Source organism: Hippoglossus stenolepis, chromosome 15 (assembly GCF_022539355.2).
Source record: "Hippoglossus stenolepis isolate QCI-W04-F060 chromosome 15, HSTE1.2, whole genome shotgun sequence".
Lineage (NCBI taxonomy): Eukaryota > Metazoa > Chordata > Actinopteri > Pleuronectiformes > Pleuronectidae > Hippoglossus > Hippoglossus stenolepis.
The window spans coordinates 16087739-16106422 of NC_061497.1; the positions used below are offsets into that span (position 1 = coordinate 16087739).

An 18684-nucleotide genomic window follows, 5' to 3' on the forward strand; every position below is an offset into this window, starting at 1 on the left:
TGCATTAAACCAAACTGACTGAGTGTTTTCACTTGACTTCCTAAAGTAAGAAATGCATATGTTTTATTCAGTGGTTTTTTAATATGTCATATTCACTGGGAGCTTTAATTAAAATGAGAGTCAGAGGTCAAATTCTGATGTGGTGGGATCAGTTCGGGGCCACGGGTGTTTAAGTGCGTCCGTGAGTAACAATTAGAGACAATGGGAGGTATTGATTAATATTGACTTTCCACTTAGATGTAGCCAGACATTGCATCACATGTGATCAAGCTCCAAATTTATAATCTGATTCTAAAACCTGATTAAAAACCTTAAAGTCAGTTTAATGTCAAAAATATTAAATATGACTGGATTTTGATATTGAATATAACATTTTATAACCTTAATTGCTGGATATTTTATTATGGCCATGTTTCTAATTGACAACTAAGAGTTCATAAAAACAGGACTTGAAAGTGACACTGTGCAGGTGACCTCATCTTTCTAAACCCTATAGCAAGAGGCTTTTATTATGTTGCTGGGACAACTTGTCTCTAACTCACTGGCCTCTGCTTCGTCGTTGGTCCTGTGTTTTACTACACATCAGGAAATTGATGAATTATAAGTGATTTCTATTCAACATATAATGAAAGCTCTAAATACATTGAAGTGCACCAGTGGGATTTTAAACAAACTAATGTAGCTTCATGTGGAAACTGTTCAGTTTTAAAGATTTCAGTCATAATGTAATTCCGATGTGTATTTGTACCCATACATGTATATTTAAGCAGATACTGGTGACTGACAGGGAAGTACTCCTGCAGTATTCCTTCCTCCCCGTCCGACATCTAACACATTTAAAAATAATGCTTGATATGAAGAAACGACACCACACAAGAGTTTCAGTTCATATTTTCAGGAATGCTTTTGCTCAATTTTTTTTTCTTTGCCAATGTCGACTTCTTTTTTTGGTCAGTTTTCTTTCATCAACTCAAAATGTTCTTTTTTCCCCTCCAAGATCCAATTGTAACTTTTTTTTCCACTTTTCTTTCTTTCATTTTTTTTTTTTTTTAATCTTCTTCTAAGCACCCCATTCCTCCATCTTTATTGGCAAAAGCAAACATGCTTGTAAATTAGAAATCCATTTTTACAAACAAAATACATGAAGAAAATACATCCACACCCTGCAAATATAAACAGTTACAAATCCAAAACTATTATCCAATAAACATTTTACATTTGTTTTTACACTAGTGTGATAGTAGCATACAGGAGATATTACAAAAAAGTGGGAGAGAGAGAGACCATCTCTGCGTCGTCACTTACACAAGCGAGAACCCTGTCAGTATCGGTTTGTCCTTTAAAACTGCCACAAGCAAATCATAAGAAAGTATGGAGTGCGAAGGGAAAAGTTTCAGCTTTTCGTCGCAAACCTAAACACCTCATTGTGACAGTGATGGTGAACTCAAAGGTTCGACTGGGACAGTAACGTCAATGGCAAGAGGCTTCGGAGCAACAGTGAGATATGAAATCCCCCCCCAAAAAAAAAGAACGCTACCGTCACAGTAGGTGGGAGGACATGATTTACTGTGTTCACATGCAGGTAAAATACTTCACACACAGATTCCTGCCTGCATGACTGTGTAAATGAGTGAGATGGCTACAGTTAATAGTTGCCATCTGACTGGTTACGTCACCGGGATATGATCAGTTCACTTGAGTTATGATAAGCATACGTCTAACGACACTTCATTAGGCTGCGTGTAAACGTTGTTAGTTGTTTGAGGGAAGCAACAAAAGAAAAAAATAAAATAAAGTGTTATCTTGCATTGAGCACATTTACACACAATTAATTGATTCTCCTTCCTCCCACCCTGAGGATTCTAACGTACAGTCTGTGTAAAAGGTTAAACTAGTTCTGTTGACACGAAGGGTGCACATTGTGGTTGTGGGTTTAGAGCATTGTGTGACCAGAGTCAGCTGTAGACAAAGCTGCACTAATGAACAACTAACAGTGGGAGGTGCATGCATGATGACACCACCTCCATCCTTTTCCTATGGTGGCTTTCTACAGAGTGATTCCCACAGATCAGAGCAGCTCTGAATGTTTCTTTAAACAATACGACAAACTTAAGAGAAACGACAGAGTGGATTTGTGGTCACGAATGCAGAATTCACGCAGAGACGCTTATGCCCCTCTGGTTTGACCTTCTCTACCTGAAAACAGCCTCGTCATTCATTTCAAATGACAGAGAGAAAAAACTAAACTCAAAACAAACAAAATAAACACTGTAATTTCTCTCACAAGCATTTACAAAATTTACAAAAGTAAATCACAAATCTTGTAAAAATTCAGCCTTCTGCTGATTGTGTAAGGCAAAGAAACTAAATATATATATTTATATATATATATTAAAATCAACTGTTCAGTATTACATTCAGTCACCTGTCTAGGGATCTCACATTTTATTTTGAATGTTTAAATGGGTGATCCGATCCTTGTCCTGTCAGGGCCTTTGTTTGACCCGGTGACAGAATAGAACAAGTGGAAAATGTTGGACACTCTTAGAAAATGTAGAACACCAGTTGATGGTGTTTGTATTTACACAGAGTGGCACCGAGACATTGAGTGAACGACAAAAAAAAACCACACAAGAGGGGGAATCTGTCTGTGACGCGCATGGACGTGGTAATTTGTAAACATCGTTGTTGTTCTTTTCTATTGCACTGGAATCCGTCTGTACCTGCACTGGCTCGAATGTGGTTGTGGTACAGCATCAGCACCTTTGGGTGCTGGGAGGGAGTGGCTCTGTTTGTTTAGGAATACAACATGCACAAACTAGACTGGGTTCATGCCAGCACACAGAGGCCACTGTCAAAGAAATGTGAGGAAAATGTGAGAACCATACCAAACTGTGCCAATATAGGTACGGCACAGTGGAAAAATAAATAAGTTTCTCTCTGGCAGCGACAGAGAACGTTCTATTGGTGATGGAATGGCTGTCCCTGAACGGAGGACAAGGTTTTTCAAAAAACTGGTGAGAAAAGAGCTTAAATACAGTATGTATAAAAATACCTATTCACAGTAGACACAAATGTTGTGCATTACTGATATTAATCATCTGGTAAGCACACTCCAACTTACATAGGTTTTTTTTTTCTATCTATAAGAACAACTTAACATTTATCTTTCTCAGCAAAAGTGAGATGTTTTAAATAATTGTTTAGTCGAGGGATACAAAAAACATCGACCCCCTAAACTTCTTGCGATGTACAATAAAGTAAAAGATGTTTTTACTTTGATCAGAGTTTAAAATGACTTAGTTTGAAAATACTGGAAAGGAAAAAAAAATGTGAGTTCCGTTGAGTTGATTTTATCTTCATGTCAGGGTAAGTACTGATTTCGCTGAGGAGCAGGTGACGGGCGAATCAGGTAGCCTTCACCGTCTCCATGATCGGCTTTCGTACTCGTCGTCTTCGTCGTCGTCTTCCTCCTCCTCCTCTTCCTCACCAGGCAAATAAGAGCCAGGTTCCTTCTGTTTGAATTAAAAACAAACAAAAACCACATCAAATGTTTGATACATTTCTCACATCAGAAAAACACTGATGAACACACGACGTCAACATCTCATCACACAGACACATCAACCTTATAAAGCTGTGCAGTTGTGTCACTGTGCAACATGACAAACCCAGGCTAGTCCCATAGAAACCACAGTTGTGTGTTTGTTTGTTTGTGTGACGTCTTGAAGTTGCATTATTTACGACGTTCTTGAGTTCTGTTGCATTTAAGACTAGAAGGGCACCCAGAGATGTATTGAGATCAGGTACGTATGACATGTACAAAGAAACTTTCTGCAAACTGCTCACATTACAACAGATACAACTTTTTGACATAGTTGAAAGGAATATTTGTTATCGTACAGTAACTGAATAAAGATCAACCTCTTAGAAATACTTAGTGATTCACCAAATCTTGATCATTATCGAGATCTGCACCAACTATCACCAATTCATAGATATTAGCAGTCTACATATTTGCATGAGAAATGGGTTCTTCCCTGTCTCGTACCCCACCCTTTCACCAAGTTTCAAGAAAATCGATTAAGTAGTTTTTGTATAATCCTACTAATAAACAGACTGCAATACAATTGTAACTGCAATACAACAACAAAATAGGACATTAGAAGCTTTCCAAAGGAAGGATTTGTTGCATTAGATTAAAAAGGTATGTCTAATAAAGTGTGGAGCAGAAAAAGGAAGCATCATACTGAGGGTCTCTGGAAGATATTTAATAAATGATGCACCTCACACTCCAGAACAAGTTGGATTGAAATGAGATGGGCCTCGAGTGTCTCCGAGGGAATTTCTCCCCTTGCATTAAAACATGTGTTCAGTGATTTATCATAGGAATTGGAAAAGTTAGGAAATGCAGAGTGACGGGATCTGGAAACTTAACTTGCACACAAGGAAGACCCCCCAACCTCATGAACGCAACTCAAAACATGAAAATACAGTATGAGGATTTCATCTGACAGTAATGCAGTTTTACTCAACGGGCTGAGATGCTCTTAGAGGCTCGCCCTGATTTTCCATTGGGAGCAGCAGTGAAAAATTTAGAAGCACTAGAATAAAATGTACAAGTAAAATCTGTGAATATAACTAAAACTTCCAAAAGTTTCCCCACTTACAATTTCAGGTTGGACTGTACATGGACTTCCTTCCTGGTTTCTCTCAGGCTGCGTGTTACTAAACATCACAAATTGAGAGTTTGGGTTTGTATGTCGTACCTTATTGTCCTCGTCTTTAGCCTCTTCCTCCTCTGGCTCCGTGTTTACAGAGGGCGTCTTGGGTTTGTACCAGGAAATCTGCAGCACTCGACCTTTGAACTTAGCTCCCTGGTTAGCTGCCTAGAAAACAAAACAGGAGGAAAATGGCAAGTTATACTTACCAGTAAAACCAAAAGGACGAAAACAGTAAGAGTAAAAAAAGGGTAGAAACAGACTAATCCGATTTGGAGTCATGCGACTTACATTCTCTGCTTCGCTTCGTGTTTTAAAGGTCATGACGACAGTGTTAGCGTCTTGGTCGCGGAGATCCTCAATCTCCCCGTATTTCTAAGATAAAAAAGCAAAAAAGGAATTTCAGTACTTGTTCAATATTCATCTCAAAACTGTGTGTGCCAGTTTATCAGTTATTGCGACACTAACTCCCCTGACTCTTTAAATAAATAATACAGATAGTGACTCACCACAAAGTGCGGCATCAGCTCCTCCTTCTCCTGCTGAGTGACCCCCAAAATAGCCAGGGCTCTGGGTCGGTGGTCGACCACCATACGGTTCACGGCCCCGCCGCGACCCATCATCTCCCGGCTCCGGCCCCTCCCCCGGCCCATGTGCATCGGGCCAGGCTCATGGGCCATCTTCCCTCGACCCCGACCTCGACCTGTTGGAGGCCGAATCAGCCCCAGCCGTGTCGCCTATAGGAAGACAAACAGGAAGGTTTAACGTTAAACAGAAACTGGAAGCGATCAACATAGACTGAATATAAAGATTGACAACACATACTCATTTCCTCCCATGAACTGGAGATCCAAACTATGTACTCTATGCTTATTTATCGAGTGTTTAATAAAAAATAAAACATTATGACAAAATCAAATCTTAATTTAATCACACTTAAAACCCCCACAGCACAGGCAGAATTTATCTTCAGTGATGAAATATTCCCAACACGCTTGACTCTGGTCTCCTCCACTGTCGCTCTCTGCCCTTTAGTTGTCACTCCTCCATTTTTAAAGTGACATCTCCTCACGTCTGAACCACTCCACAACCTCACAACCACTCTCTTACATTTGTCCCTCCCTCATTTCTCCCGACTAATTGTCATCCCGCGATTTTCCTACAAGGACCAGCGGCTCAAACTTTAATGAGACGGGGCTCCATCGGTGTAGGACTTGTCTGATTTGGCTTCGTTAGCGCCTGCTCCTCTGGGCTTGCTTAAGTGGCTGCGGTTTAATGTGCAGAAGGAGGGTTGGCTTTGGATGGATTGGGGGATATGCATTTTTAACAACAAGCTAATTTAGGACCCGCGGGGGTAGAGGGGGAAAAAAAACATGCTATGCAGGGTGTTACTAACAAAAGCTCTGCTCGTGTAAGGCTGATCTTGTGAAACAGACAACCGATCTCGTCTGAGTTTGTATGTGCTGCTTGTTTAGAGGCTGGAGGAGATGAGGGCCAAGCCTGAAGTGACTAACACCCATAGATGCCACTTAGGACTAGGAAAAAAAATTTACATTTGATTTCCTGATGAGCAAGCTCAGCAAACAGATTCATATAAAACTGTATATATAGACTTCCTAATTAGTTGCATATGTCATAATAAATGTGAAAAAACTGCATCTGGGGATTTCCACCTCCCTTGATATGAAATGAAGCTGATAAAAGCTGTGTGACTGCATAATGCTCATAATTATTAATAAACTTGTAACATACATCAATACCTTTATGATTTAATGCAGCTTACACTTACACTAGGGAGAGAGCACATGCCTCCTCCAAGGCCCAACAATTTCCTTAAATACAATCCAGCAGCCGAAAATTTCACACAAATTTTTTCCTTATGGATCGAGAGCCAAAATTAATCTGCAACAAAATGTAATTACCCATACTGCATCCTTCCACCAAGTTTCGTGGAAATCCCTTAAGTTGTTTTTGTGTAATATTGCTTACAAATAAACAAACCAACCAAGAAATAGACGGGTGAAGACATAACCTCCTTAGCGGAAATAACTCAACATCCCTGAAAGTTTAACTTCTATCAACACTTGTCTCTTGTCTTACAGGTTTAATGCCAACAAATTGATTCCTAAGTCAACTGTCTAAATCATTTTAGTTACGACTAAACAAGTTTTTTCTTTTTACTTTCAGTACCCTTGTATTTATAAAACAGCTTCAGCTCAATGTACAAACTCCATTCAAATTGCCAACAAAGGTCATAGCATATGACATTATTTTTATTCTTAAACCATTCAGTGACCTCTTGTGCCCTGGAGCATTGTCATCCCAGTAGTATCTCCCTTAATTTTTCAGGTTTTATTTATCATCCGTTTGCATCGCCTGACTTCCTGAGGCATTTCGTGGTATCACAACGTCAGCACTCATGGAAATAGCTGACGATGCAGTCTTACGGTAGTTCCAGCTATCTTTTCAGATCTTCTCTGTGGTTGTGTAGCATATGTGCGTCTGTATTACCTCCACTTGTAACAGCCCCAGTTTTCTCTTGAGGTCTGTCGTATCCTCCCCAGAGCTCATCTTCTTGTGAAAGTCCAGCTCTGCATCCAGCAGTTCCTTCTGGGCCTGGTAGAGAAAAATTAAATACAAATATAGAGTGATGAGAACTTTCAAAGTACACCCACAGTAGCAGCAGCAAACAGAACATGATTTGCACATGAAGTGGAAAATGATCAGATCAACTTTTGTGCCACCGATATCTAACCATAGGAATCAATGAACAACAACAGTTACAAGTATCTGTGCTGCAAATGGAAGAAAACGCCATGTTTCACCGTCTCCATTTAAAAAAAGGTAGAGGATACACTCCATCGTGTTTCTGGGCTAAACTTACATCAGTCTTGGTCTTGGACTGACTGTGGTTGGATCTGGAGAACTGGGAGGCAGGATTCATCTCATTCTGCAGCTGCGTGATCTTGTCCGTCATTTCCTTCAAGGTCTTCATGATGTTGGCTCTTTCCTCGGGTTTCATCCCTCGGTTCTTCTCCAGACGGTTTATCAGGGCCTGGAAGAGGAAGAACGAGCAGTGAGACAAAGGGAGGGGTAAAGGTCCGGGACAGGAAAGGGTGAGGAAAGTGGTAGGAAGTACACAGATAAATGGGGTGAGGGGGCCAGTCCTACCTTCTGACACTCGATCTGTGTCTGTAACATCTCCTGCTTCTTCTTTCTCATGTCCTGCTGCAGTTTTAATGCCTCCTAAATGTAAAAAAATAACAGTAAATACACATTCACAGAGGCGGAAAATACACAGCTATTGTTATCATTTTCTCTCTCTCAGTGGCAGCCCACTTCTCACTAGTTGCCCCAGAGAAAAACAAATGACTAATCCTTGCTGTTCTATTCTTGTAGCAGTCAAAATATGTAGTAAAAAATTAAGCGACATGCCTGTTTCTTCTTGAGGACTTCCTGTGCTTCTAGTGCTTTTCCCGTTTTCCCAAAGCTCTTTGAGGACAACTTAAGGGCTGTGGAAGTGTAGGGGTTCTTCTGGGGGTTCGTCAGCGCCAGCGCCATCTAAGTGGCAGCGCAGAGAGAGCGACACTTTTAGGTCATCAGAACAAGATTAGAGACATTGGTATACATAGTAAAAAAAACAAGAACACACTGTTTAACACGAACAACCAGTTTACACAACATCTCACCAAGGTCTGGCATCACCTGACGCAATCACAATCTCACACAATCACAATCTCACACACAATCACAATCTCTCTCTCACACACACACATACACACAATCTCTCACACGCACACACACACACACACACGCACGCACGCACACACACACACACACTCACACGCGCACACGCACGAAAACGTACATAGGCAGCATCTGTGTTTGGGTTCAGGCAGTCTGGCCTGGTTCCAGCTGTGGCCCCAGCCGCTGCTGCCAGGCGGTGCTTTGGTACAGTCTTGTTCAACACATAGGCGGCTGGACAGTGCTGTTTTATTCCCTGCTGATAAAGGATTAAATGAAAACATATAAATTGGATGAAGGGCTTAAGAAATAAAAAGACCGAGGGCTTCAATATGTTTGAGCTCTCTTTACTGACCTTATGCATGTTGCCGTGCTGCGGCCCCTGGCTGGGGGTCAAACCAGGTAGCTGGCTCCCTGAGCTCTGCTCCGGCTGCTGGAGCCCTGTGGGGTTGGTGCCGGGCTCGCGGTGCCAGTACACACGGATGAAGCGGTTGTTGAGGACCGCCTCGATGCTGGATATGGCCCGTCTGGCCTCTTCATTCATTGTGTACTGAATCAACGCTGCCTCCGGGTCTCCACCAAACACAACCTGGAGTGAGAGGGTCACATCCAGGATCGGTGCGTGCAAATGACAAAACTTATTTTGTGTCTGAGCTGAATTTTGTGTACTTGTTGCCGTTTCAAGAGGCTTATATTGCGACGCTATGTCCAGCTAATAGTGTGAATCCTTTTTCATATTTCTGTAGTGCATCTCAAATATGCATAGATTCCAATACTTCTACATGAAAACAGCAGCCGTTTGCAGGTTTATTCATTGCAGAGGAGACAATGATGCACTTTACCTGTATATTGACAATGGTTCCAAACTTGCTGAAGTGCTCATTGAGCTTGGTGATATTGTTGAGGTCCCGGGGGATCTTGCGAACCTCCAGCTTGGTGTTCACGTAGTGATTCCTCTTAGGAAAACTGCTCTTATGTTGGTTGTTAAAGTTTGGCCTGAAACAGAGAGCAAAATGTTTTTTTCGGGGAAAAATAATAGAAAAAGACGACATCACAAATAACTACTGATGATAGTCAGTTAAATAGAACACACATTGGTGACCTGGAGGTTCTAGACTTTATACTGAGTTCCTACAAGCCCGATGACAGTTCAGCGTGAATAAAGGAGGACTACATGTCATTCCGCTTTACATTTAAAATGCATCCAAGACCCACGGGACGTTTGTGCACACCTGTTGCACAGCTGAGACAAAAGATCTGCTGCTGACCTATGAGTCACTTGGCTCTCAGCATTAACGGAAATGGGGCAAGGCGTCAATTTGTTTGATCGAATTTCAAGAGGCCATCTAGTTTCTTCAGATTACTTCACAAAACGAGAACGTGTTCAGTGAGGGTATCAAGTGTCACATTGAGGTATCCAGGTCATTAAGGTACTGCTGACATATTCTGAGGAATAAAGTGCAAATATCAAAGCTATATACTTAATTCCAAATATCAATCCGTTTTAGCATTTTTTTTTATCCATCTGAGATAACTACGCCACCATGAATAATAACTAGGGGACAACCTCCCCTCACTCTATTCCTCTCATGCCTGCTTGTTCTGCTGTAGCACATGCTCTGCAGAGCAGGTGTTACGCCAGAGGACACTGGCACATTGCCAAAGATCAGGGCAGGCCAGGTCTCTGCAGTAGAGATTATATGGAATCCTAGATCTTTTTCTTCATGATCTTTTCCCCTGGTCAAATTTGTATTTCTTATTCAGCAGGGAAATCTTCAAGTGTGTGTGTGTCACAGAATCCTTACTTCTCCATCCAGGGTTTTTTAGCTGCTGGTACTTCAGCTACACTATGTCCCATGGTTCTCTTCCTGTTGTCCTGCTCGGCGTTGAAACGCGGCACGTTACTTCCGGGAGCACTGGCTGCAGGGACTGGCTCTGTCTGAATCACTATGTTTGCAGCTGGAAGATGTTCACACATGTACAGAAATATAAATCTTCAACAAATGTGTAGTTTAATAACACAAGCATTCGTCCAATATTACAAAACTTTGTGTGCCGAGAAGAGAATGCTTGCTACCTCTGGATCCTTGTCCTTCGTTGGAGGTGAGGCCGATGAGGTTGGAGCGCTGGGTCTGCACCCGGGGAATGAACTGACGGTACTGGTTACGACCTGCTGCCGTCAGGGCTGGGGATTCTGGGTTGTAGCCCTCCGGATCATAGTTATCTAAGATGGAAAAAAGGAACACACACACACTGTTAGTTATAATATGAAACAACAAACTAAAAAATGTATACAAAACATACAATTAAATTACACAATAAAAACAAGGAGGTTAAATAAACAGTGGTATTAAGTGACTTATTCTTGCATTCAACAAAGTCGAATAGTCTCTTAGGTAAATAAACAGTGCTACCCTCTGGTCAACAGCTGTTACTGCAGCACAAAGAAATCCACGGAAATCACACAGTGCCGAACACCACGCACACACAGACCAACTTAAAATGATGGAAAACACGAACACAGACAGTCAAAGTCAGACCTCAGAGTCCAGAAAAAGTTGCTTAAATCTGCCATGCCATTATAACTCAACCTACTGTAAATAAATAAAAGGTGAACTCAAAATGAAAAGCCACAGCAATGTCCCCGGCCAAGCACACAGTCACAATCTGAATAGGAAGAGCATTGCTGCTTACATTCAGACTGGACATATTGGGGATGAAGAGACACAGACGAGGACGAAGGAGGAGGAGGAAGTGGAGGAGGAGGAGGAGGAGGAAGAGTTGGTGGCCGTCCCACACCAGGCGGTCCAACAGGAGGAGAAGGAGCGATTGCCGATTGGTGGTTGGGAGTATCGATCCCACTGGTTGCTATCAGTGGGGGTCCTGAGGGAGACACAAGCCCAAGCTAATGTCTCAGGAATATCGCAGGTATGACAGTAAGTCTTTGCTTTGAACTTTTACACCGGTTGCTTTAATATTGCAGGGATGGCGGAAGGAATTTTAAACTCATGTGACAACACTTTACAACAGGCTATAGATTTTGCTTCTAATTTATAGCAAATCACGTCACAGGCAAACATCACTTCAAGAACCAGTCTCATCAAATCAACAAGCAGAATAACACAAATAGACCGCAGGGTTTAAATCCCCATCAGCTTTGTTTTTAAGAAATAAATGTTGGACTGAAATATCTCTTTTGTCTTCAACTTCTCCTCAACCAACAAGAGTAAAACAAGATAGAAAGGTAAATGCATAATTTAGGGAATTCTGGCTGAAGCAGTCTTTGGTTATTATATAACAACACATCACAATCAATTTCAAAAGAAAACAACAACTGTCTCTTCCCTTTCTTGTGTGCATGTAATCATCTACAGTCACAAAGAGCTCAAACTGTCCAGAATTATTAAACATTAGTAAAACAACACTTAGAATATTAGCTCAATGAGTAGACTCCAGTATTAAGTTATAGTTATGGTTACAGTATAATTAATTTTCTCTGTGTTGCTGAGTGTATCTACAAAACATTGATAAAGAGTTTCTAATGTGAGATGCTCACAAACTGTGGAACTGAAAAGGCAGGATGACACATTACGATTGGTGCAGAAGCAACGCTGTGCCATGGAAAGCTACTTTCCTCCATTAAATGTTTTTGTTTAAATCAACTATTTACACATTTATGAATACAAGGAAAAATGCAGATAAAAATAAGGACTAAATTTAAAATATTTCTTTGTCAGACATTTTACCACAACATATAATTACACTGTCTAACATAAACAAAGAGTAGTTGCCTAGAGATGACCAGAAGTGACAGGTGTATTTTTCCAGATATGAAAAATATTCTCAGGAGAAGAATAAGAAACATTTTTTTCCCACCGGCTGCAGTTCTTTATAGAAACCACAAGTTGCTTTCATTACTTTGAAATCCCTGCTACTCATATCAAAATGCAGAGCATACACAGTTTCTACAAGTTACCATCAAATGCAACAAAGTGGCGGTAGCACTCACCATTTAATGGGAAGACGCCCGGTGGTGGTGGTTGGCCGTAAGGTGGCATCGGAGGTATCCTGAGGTTAGGGGGTGGCTCAGTGATCGGGGGCATGGGCAGGCCAGTGGGGGGCATAGGCAGGCCAGTGGGGGGCATAACAGGCGGCGGCGGAAATGGAATCATATTTGGTAGATTGACATCATCCACGATGAGAGGGTCGTTGCCGTGGTCGAATAGACAAAGGTCACCACGGACACAAAATCCCTTTTCTGTGGAGAAAAACAAATGTCAAAACTTTGGTTGTGTGTCCCAACCTGTGACGTTATCGGTAACTTTATTCTTCTAATGGATTTGGGCTCCTGTGGTCGAATTGAAGTACAGATTCACATAATATTTATCTCAAAATAAGAACAAATAAACAGCAATGGGAGGAAATAAACAAGATGCATAATTGTCCAATTTCTGAGCAGTGAAGACATGAAGTGCATGTATTTACCCAACAGTCTCATTAAGGCACAGTCTCTAATGAATGTGTTTGAGCACAGTGACAGATAGCAGTATGCTTCAGGGACAGTGGGTAAGTTTAAACCCTCTTGTGTCTCTGTGGAGAGTTTGGTGCAAGCCTGTGTACTTTCTGGCTTTTCACTGGGGACAGTGGAAGGAGTGCTAAACAGTGGTCATTAGTGAGGACACTAAACAAGGCAATCAATAACCCTCATGGGAAGAAGGAGACAAAGGTAGCCACAACACACCGTACAATGTCCATGTCATATACAAGAACAGGCGTATAACATTTTCTTTCTGCTGTATGTTTCTCTGTGAAGCTAGTTTTCAATGCAGAGATAATGTAATAACAGATAACGTAACATATAAAACAACAGAGTTAACGATCAGAGGTAAAAGATGATTCAATATATTCTTACCATCATAATCCCTGCAACGCTGTTTGAGTGAAGCGACCTTGTTGCTGAATGGCTTCACGACACCATCTTGCCTCTGGGTGCCATAGTAGCCAGACCAGCTGTCTGTAGTGCTGTCAGGCAGGTGAGCCATTGTTGCTACAGGAACGCCTCCAGGTCCTGAGATGCCAGCGGCCGATGAGGAAGAGGAGGAAAAGGGGTGCGGAGGTGTGGGCAGGAGAGGCGGCGGGTGCTGCTGCTGCAGGGGGCCGGACGTGGTTGAAGAGTTGTAGCCGTCGGTATCTTTTCTTTCCACCTCAAACTTTGACTTAAAGTCTGTTAAAAGATGAGAAGAAACAGACAGGTACTTAAACACAAAACAAACAAATATTCTACAAAAGCAGTGGAACACAGCAGACATTTAAATCATGTACGATTTATAACAACTTCTTCTCGAATCATGCCAAATGCTTACCTGGCCGGTAATAAGGCCAATTCCAGCCTAAGCTGTTGAAATCCCACTGATTAGATTGTAAAGCTATCCACATTGTTCCTTATCGATAAAACCACCCAGTAACACTGACTGACAATCTGACACAGCTACATCCAGATCTCCATTCAGCTCCTTCTCAAGCTCACACCCAGGAAGTGTCCAGCAGCCCCTCTGCATCACTAATGCACTGTGTTAACATGAGCATCAGAAACTTTCTACACTCATGGGTCTGGTCCCCTGTGCTGTTGTTATTGGTTGTGGGCGTTGCAGGGGGTGGGCTGTGGGGGGGAACTTTCTTACCTCTGCCTCCTCTGTGCTCCCTGTCCTTTCCTCGACTGCCACTCCTGCTCCGGCTGCGGCTGTAGCTCCTCCCCCGGGGGCTGCCCCTGCGGCGCTCGTGCCGCTCCCGCTCACGGTGGGAGTCGCTGCTGCTTTTCCCGTGCCGTTCGAAGTCGCGGCGCTTGCGCTCCTCTCGCCTCCTGTCATCACGGTTCCTGTGTGGTCAGAGAGTTACAATGATTGTCCTATTGCCTATTTTAAACGCAAGATGATTTTAGCAGGATGGTTGGTGTTAATGAAGATTAACTAAGGACTCATGAATAATATCTTAACATGTATTGATTTGCACCTGGACATCTAAAGCAGACACGAATATGTAAGAGCACAGAGAAAAACAAGTTGTTAATTGAGACAAGTTGTTATTGGTGAGGTTTTAATCCCCAGTGGTTTCCCTTTTTTTACAAACTTAATTTAAACTGGATGGTCCCTGGTTACCTAGTCACAAACTTTTGAAAATCCTCCCTTCTCTCTGAACTGCTCTAATGCACTGACTATATTTACTGTTGCTGCTACTTGCTGTTAATAAAACTCCATAAAAGCTATTCAAATATTTCTAGGGGCATAATCCCTTTATTTGGCTGAAAGGCAGCGAGTATTTAAAACCTACAGGACGTGTTGAGTTTCATTAGCAACGGCTTTAACACAGTGAAGTGAACAACAACCAACCCATAACCCAGAAAAGAGAAACCCAAAGGAAGTGATGTGTGTGGCATGATCATGTTTAACTAACTAAATGCTCAAAAATGTAATTCACACAAGCAACACGACACATCAGCTACTGTTTTGAATGACAGTATAATGCTTATTGTATTGACCTCTCTGTTATGGACTCGATGTGTTATAGACAAGGGACAGGCTACTTGACACCAGGGTTTTCACCAAGGTACCAGGAGGACTCATGGGATTTGAAACTAACCCTGCAGATACAGCCAAATGTTATTATCTTAACACAACTAGGGCTTGCAAAAATAATTGGGTTTTCATCAGCAGTAAGTGTAATGGACATTTTTAGTATTAGGAAAGGATATCAGTGATGTATATTTTCCATGTCAGAATAAGGTCTGCATGAGACTTGTGCCTGGTCATTAAGACGAGCTGAAACAGATCCCCGAAGCGACAGCCATACCTGGACTCAAAGTCGGAGCGATTTCTCAGAGGACTTCTCCTCCACCTGTTTTCTCTCTCCTCCTCTGGTGTTTCAGCCTTGAGGGGAAAAAACAGTTGCAACTTTAACTCTCCTGTTTCACGCTTTGAAAATAGAAACAGATTTAAGGAGAGAATATTGGTTATAAAGTGAAAATATCTGAGTGAGTGCTGCATCGAATAACACACAATGCCATCTTGTGTTACTTAACACTTCCATCTTTTCTTACCTCCACAGCATCCGGCTTGACTGCCGGTGGTTTGACCTCCTCTTTAGGAGTCTCCTTGGCAGCGGGACTTCCCAGGTAGTTCTTGGTTGTCAGACATTCAAAAAGTTTATCGACAAATCCTGTTGTCTCTGCAATGACAATATGACTGTGTGTGAACAGATGTAATCTTCACTGCAATCGTGTGCAGTTTTTCCATCATTCTCCCTCAAAGAGCAAATTGGCCCTCGGGCAGGAAATGAACTGAAAATCCTCCTGAATCATACTACACCACAAATGTATCTGCTTCTGGCTGCGCTAAATTTATCCAAAGTCTAATTAACCACAAATGAATAACATACTCGGAAACAACACAGCGGGGCGGAATGGGGGGGGAAATCACCTGATAAAAACACAACATAATAAAAAGAAGGACATAAAGGAGTAAACGAAATCCACAAATAACTGGACGTATATTCAAGGAGTTAATGCAAACCATTTATTTGACTGCAATCTTTTAGTGTGTTAGACCAGGAGTGGCGATTATTAAGTTTTAAAAACCTTCATACTAAAAGATAAATGGTTTAAATGTCAGAATAATAACAAAAACCAAAGTGCAAAGGCACAGACCCCAATTGTGGAATTAAAATGCGAAACTCTGAACATGAGAGAATCGCTAAGACATGTGTATCCATCAATAACCTAAAAAAAACCTGGTAAACACAATATTCTCCATCTGTGAATGAAATATTATACGATTAAAAAAGAAGTGAAATCACTTAATTATATAATCCATGCAAGGAAAGTTGATGCTTCTTTCAGTGAGAGTACTTTCAGCACTTGCCCTCTAGTGGCCATATTGGGGAGCCACAAGAGGTAGAGAGTAGGGATGTCCAGTTTATGCCTCTCTGAATACATAACTTAGGCTTATGGTTAAGAATTAAATTTTAAATAATAGTTTAAGTTATTGTACACTTTGACCATTTCACTATTTAAAAACCTGATCCATTAATATGATGTCATTGTTGCAAACAACAGTGTCATACTGGCTTAGTATGACGATGCTTAATGAGCTATATTTTGCTCTCTAAGGTAATCTGAAGAGTTCTGTTTCAAGCAACATTTTGTATTTTGATGAAATGGCTGACAAGTGTCACTTCAATTTGTTTAAGTTATCTAAGAAAGCCAGTAATTAAAAATATTTACATTACATAAACTACATGGGGCCACGAGAAAGACGAGAAAGAGCGAGGGGTCCACACTGCATGCTGCATTTAATAACACAAGCAGAAAGGCTTTGTGTGGAGCTCATACCTTTTTGTAGGAAGACGTCAAGCTGATCAGCGCAAAGTGCTTTCAGCTCCTTCTCCGGTTTGTCCTTTTTCACCAGAGCCACGACATAGTTGGCTAACGCAGACGGGTCAGCATCACATCTGCAAAGTAAAGTGTCTTGTCAGAATCAGCAAACCAGTATCTCGATTTTGTGATGCAATGCAAAAGGGAACATTTCATAGAGTAAAAAATGTTTAATTCAATTGTATTATTAAACCAAATGTAACGTGTGCCAGCTTCCAACTATTTGTGCTTGTAGAATTTTTGTGAATTCACCGAATCATTGTTAGCGCCAAGCCAAACCCCTAACGATGCATACAGAGCTCATCACTGCTGCAAACCATTTTAACCATCCTAACAAAACCTGTGCTATCAGATGTCCAAACAAGGCCTGCAAGTGGGGGGGCGAATACATATCACATACACCACAAACACAAATAGCCCTAGGCAAGCACTTCAGACTGGTAAAAACCAACATATAACTAACTACATAACGACTATCTCCTAATTCAGATAAAGCTGAGCCCCATACCTTCACATCCAACCAACACCTTATAAATTAACATATAAAAAAAACAGGGATCTGACAAAAACCTGCCCAGTCACAAAATTAGCAACTGAAATGGGACACAAATGCAAGGGCTGCAAATAAGCCCCCAGAGGCTCTGCTACAAATGGGCAAGTTAATCATAAATGGAGAAGACACAACCATAACGATGTCAAAGCGTCAATATTCAACCAACTGCACCACGTGAAGCACAAAGTCACAGAAAGTGCAGCAGCAAAGGCAGCACATCCAGAAACACGAGTCAGTGTGTGTCATCTGCTACTGCAGGACCTGTTTACCAATGCACGAGGGTTACTACACACATGCACACGTCTTAAAAAACACACATCTGTGCATTTGTGTGCGACATTTGTGCAACAACTGCGTCCATAACTCATCCACCATTTGAAGTGTTTATATTTGGGAGTAAAAATACTATAGTAACTTCAAGAGGGACCAAGTCTTGCTTATTTCATTTATTTTAAATGGTAGCACCACTCATTTTAAGCAATAACTCGCTCAAGCTAAATTGAAATCAACACAGTGAACTGTTAGCTATTAGTGAGTCTGAATCTGTTCGCTGCAGGGATGTGATAAAGTGACATGATCCTGAGTCAACTACGTCCACAACTGAGCTGAAATGACAAAGACACAAGCAAACAAGCTGCACGTTTCATTTCTTTGCTTGATAAAAAAAAAGGCCCGCTAGCGTATACAGGCTGCCCGCTAACTCGTGTAAAGAATCTGCCATCAGCTCCTCGCCAAAGCCTCCATTGATGCCCGGCTAGCTAGCTAAGCTAAACCCCCCCCGCCGCCGGTGGCTACGTAGCATGCGAGCTAAATGTCATTCGGCTTCAACACTCACATTGGCTCCAGGAGTTTTGCCAGCCACGACTTCAAGGCTTCCACATTCTCTATGATCATCGTGAGGAGGACTACGACGCTGTCTATAACACGGAGGTGCGTGTGGACGAGGCTGCTCTCATCGTCTATGAATTTAAAAGCTTCCAGGCCTTCGGGTCTCTTCACTGGCAGGTCGGGACAACGCGCTTTACGGCACAATGGCAACACAAGGCGAGCTGTCGTAACGCGGGCCCCCTGGCGACGCGCGCGTTGCCCTCACGTGTTTCCTCAGTCACGCACGTTTCGTTATAATCGCATAAGCGACTGTGCGGTTGTGTGTTCAATTAAAAAACCTGTTCGTAAGCGCAATATCGCGAGAATCGTTTTTTTTTTTTTTTTTAGTTTGTTGAACGCTGTGCGACGCGACG

General features: G+C 41.8%; 1 protein-coding gene across 3 annotated transcripts; it reads right to left on the reverse strand.

The window, feature by feature from the left end:
- Positions 1-1027: 1027 nt before the first annotated feature.
- On the reverse strand, positions 1028-18612 carry rbm27 (RNA binding motif protein 27). 3 transcript variants are annotated; one of them, XM_035178077.2, is made up of 21 exons: positions 18279-18612; positions 16849-16967; positions 15559-15686; positions 15312-15388; positions 14147-14340; positions 13378-13689; positions 12475-12723; positions 11160-11348; positions 10543-10689; positions 10271-10424; positions 9308-9461; positions 8821-9054; positions 8590-8721; positions 8157-8282; positions 7893-7967; positions 7606-7776; positions 7233-7337; positions 5231-5458; positions 5013-5096; positions 4770-4889; positions 1028-3515 (listed from the first exon to the last, which is right to left on the reverse strand). In XM_035178077.2, exons 1-21 carry the CDS (start codon positions 18335-18337, stop codon positions 3420-3422), a joined length of 3153 nt encoding a protein of 1050 aa, XP_035033968.1. In that variant the 5' UTR covers positions 18338-18612; the 3' UTR covers positions 1028-3419. The 3 variants fall into 3 exon arrangements, with proteins under 3 accessions (XP_035033968.1, XP_035033967.1, XP_035033969.1); XM_035178076.2 differs by having other exon boundaries at positions 8590-8724; positions 18279-18611; XM_035178078.2 differs by lacking the exon at positions 11160-11348 and having other exon boundaries at positions 8590-8724.
- Positions 18613-18684: the final 72 nt, after the last annotated feature.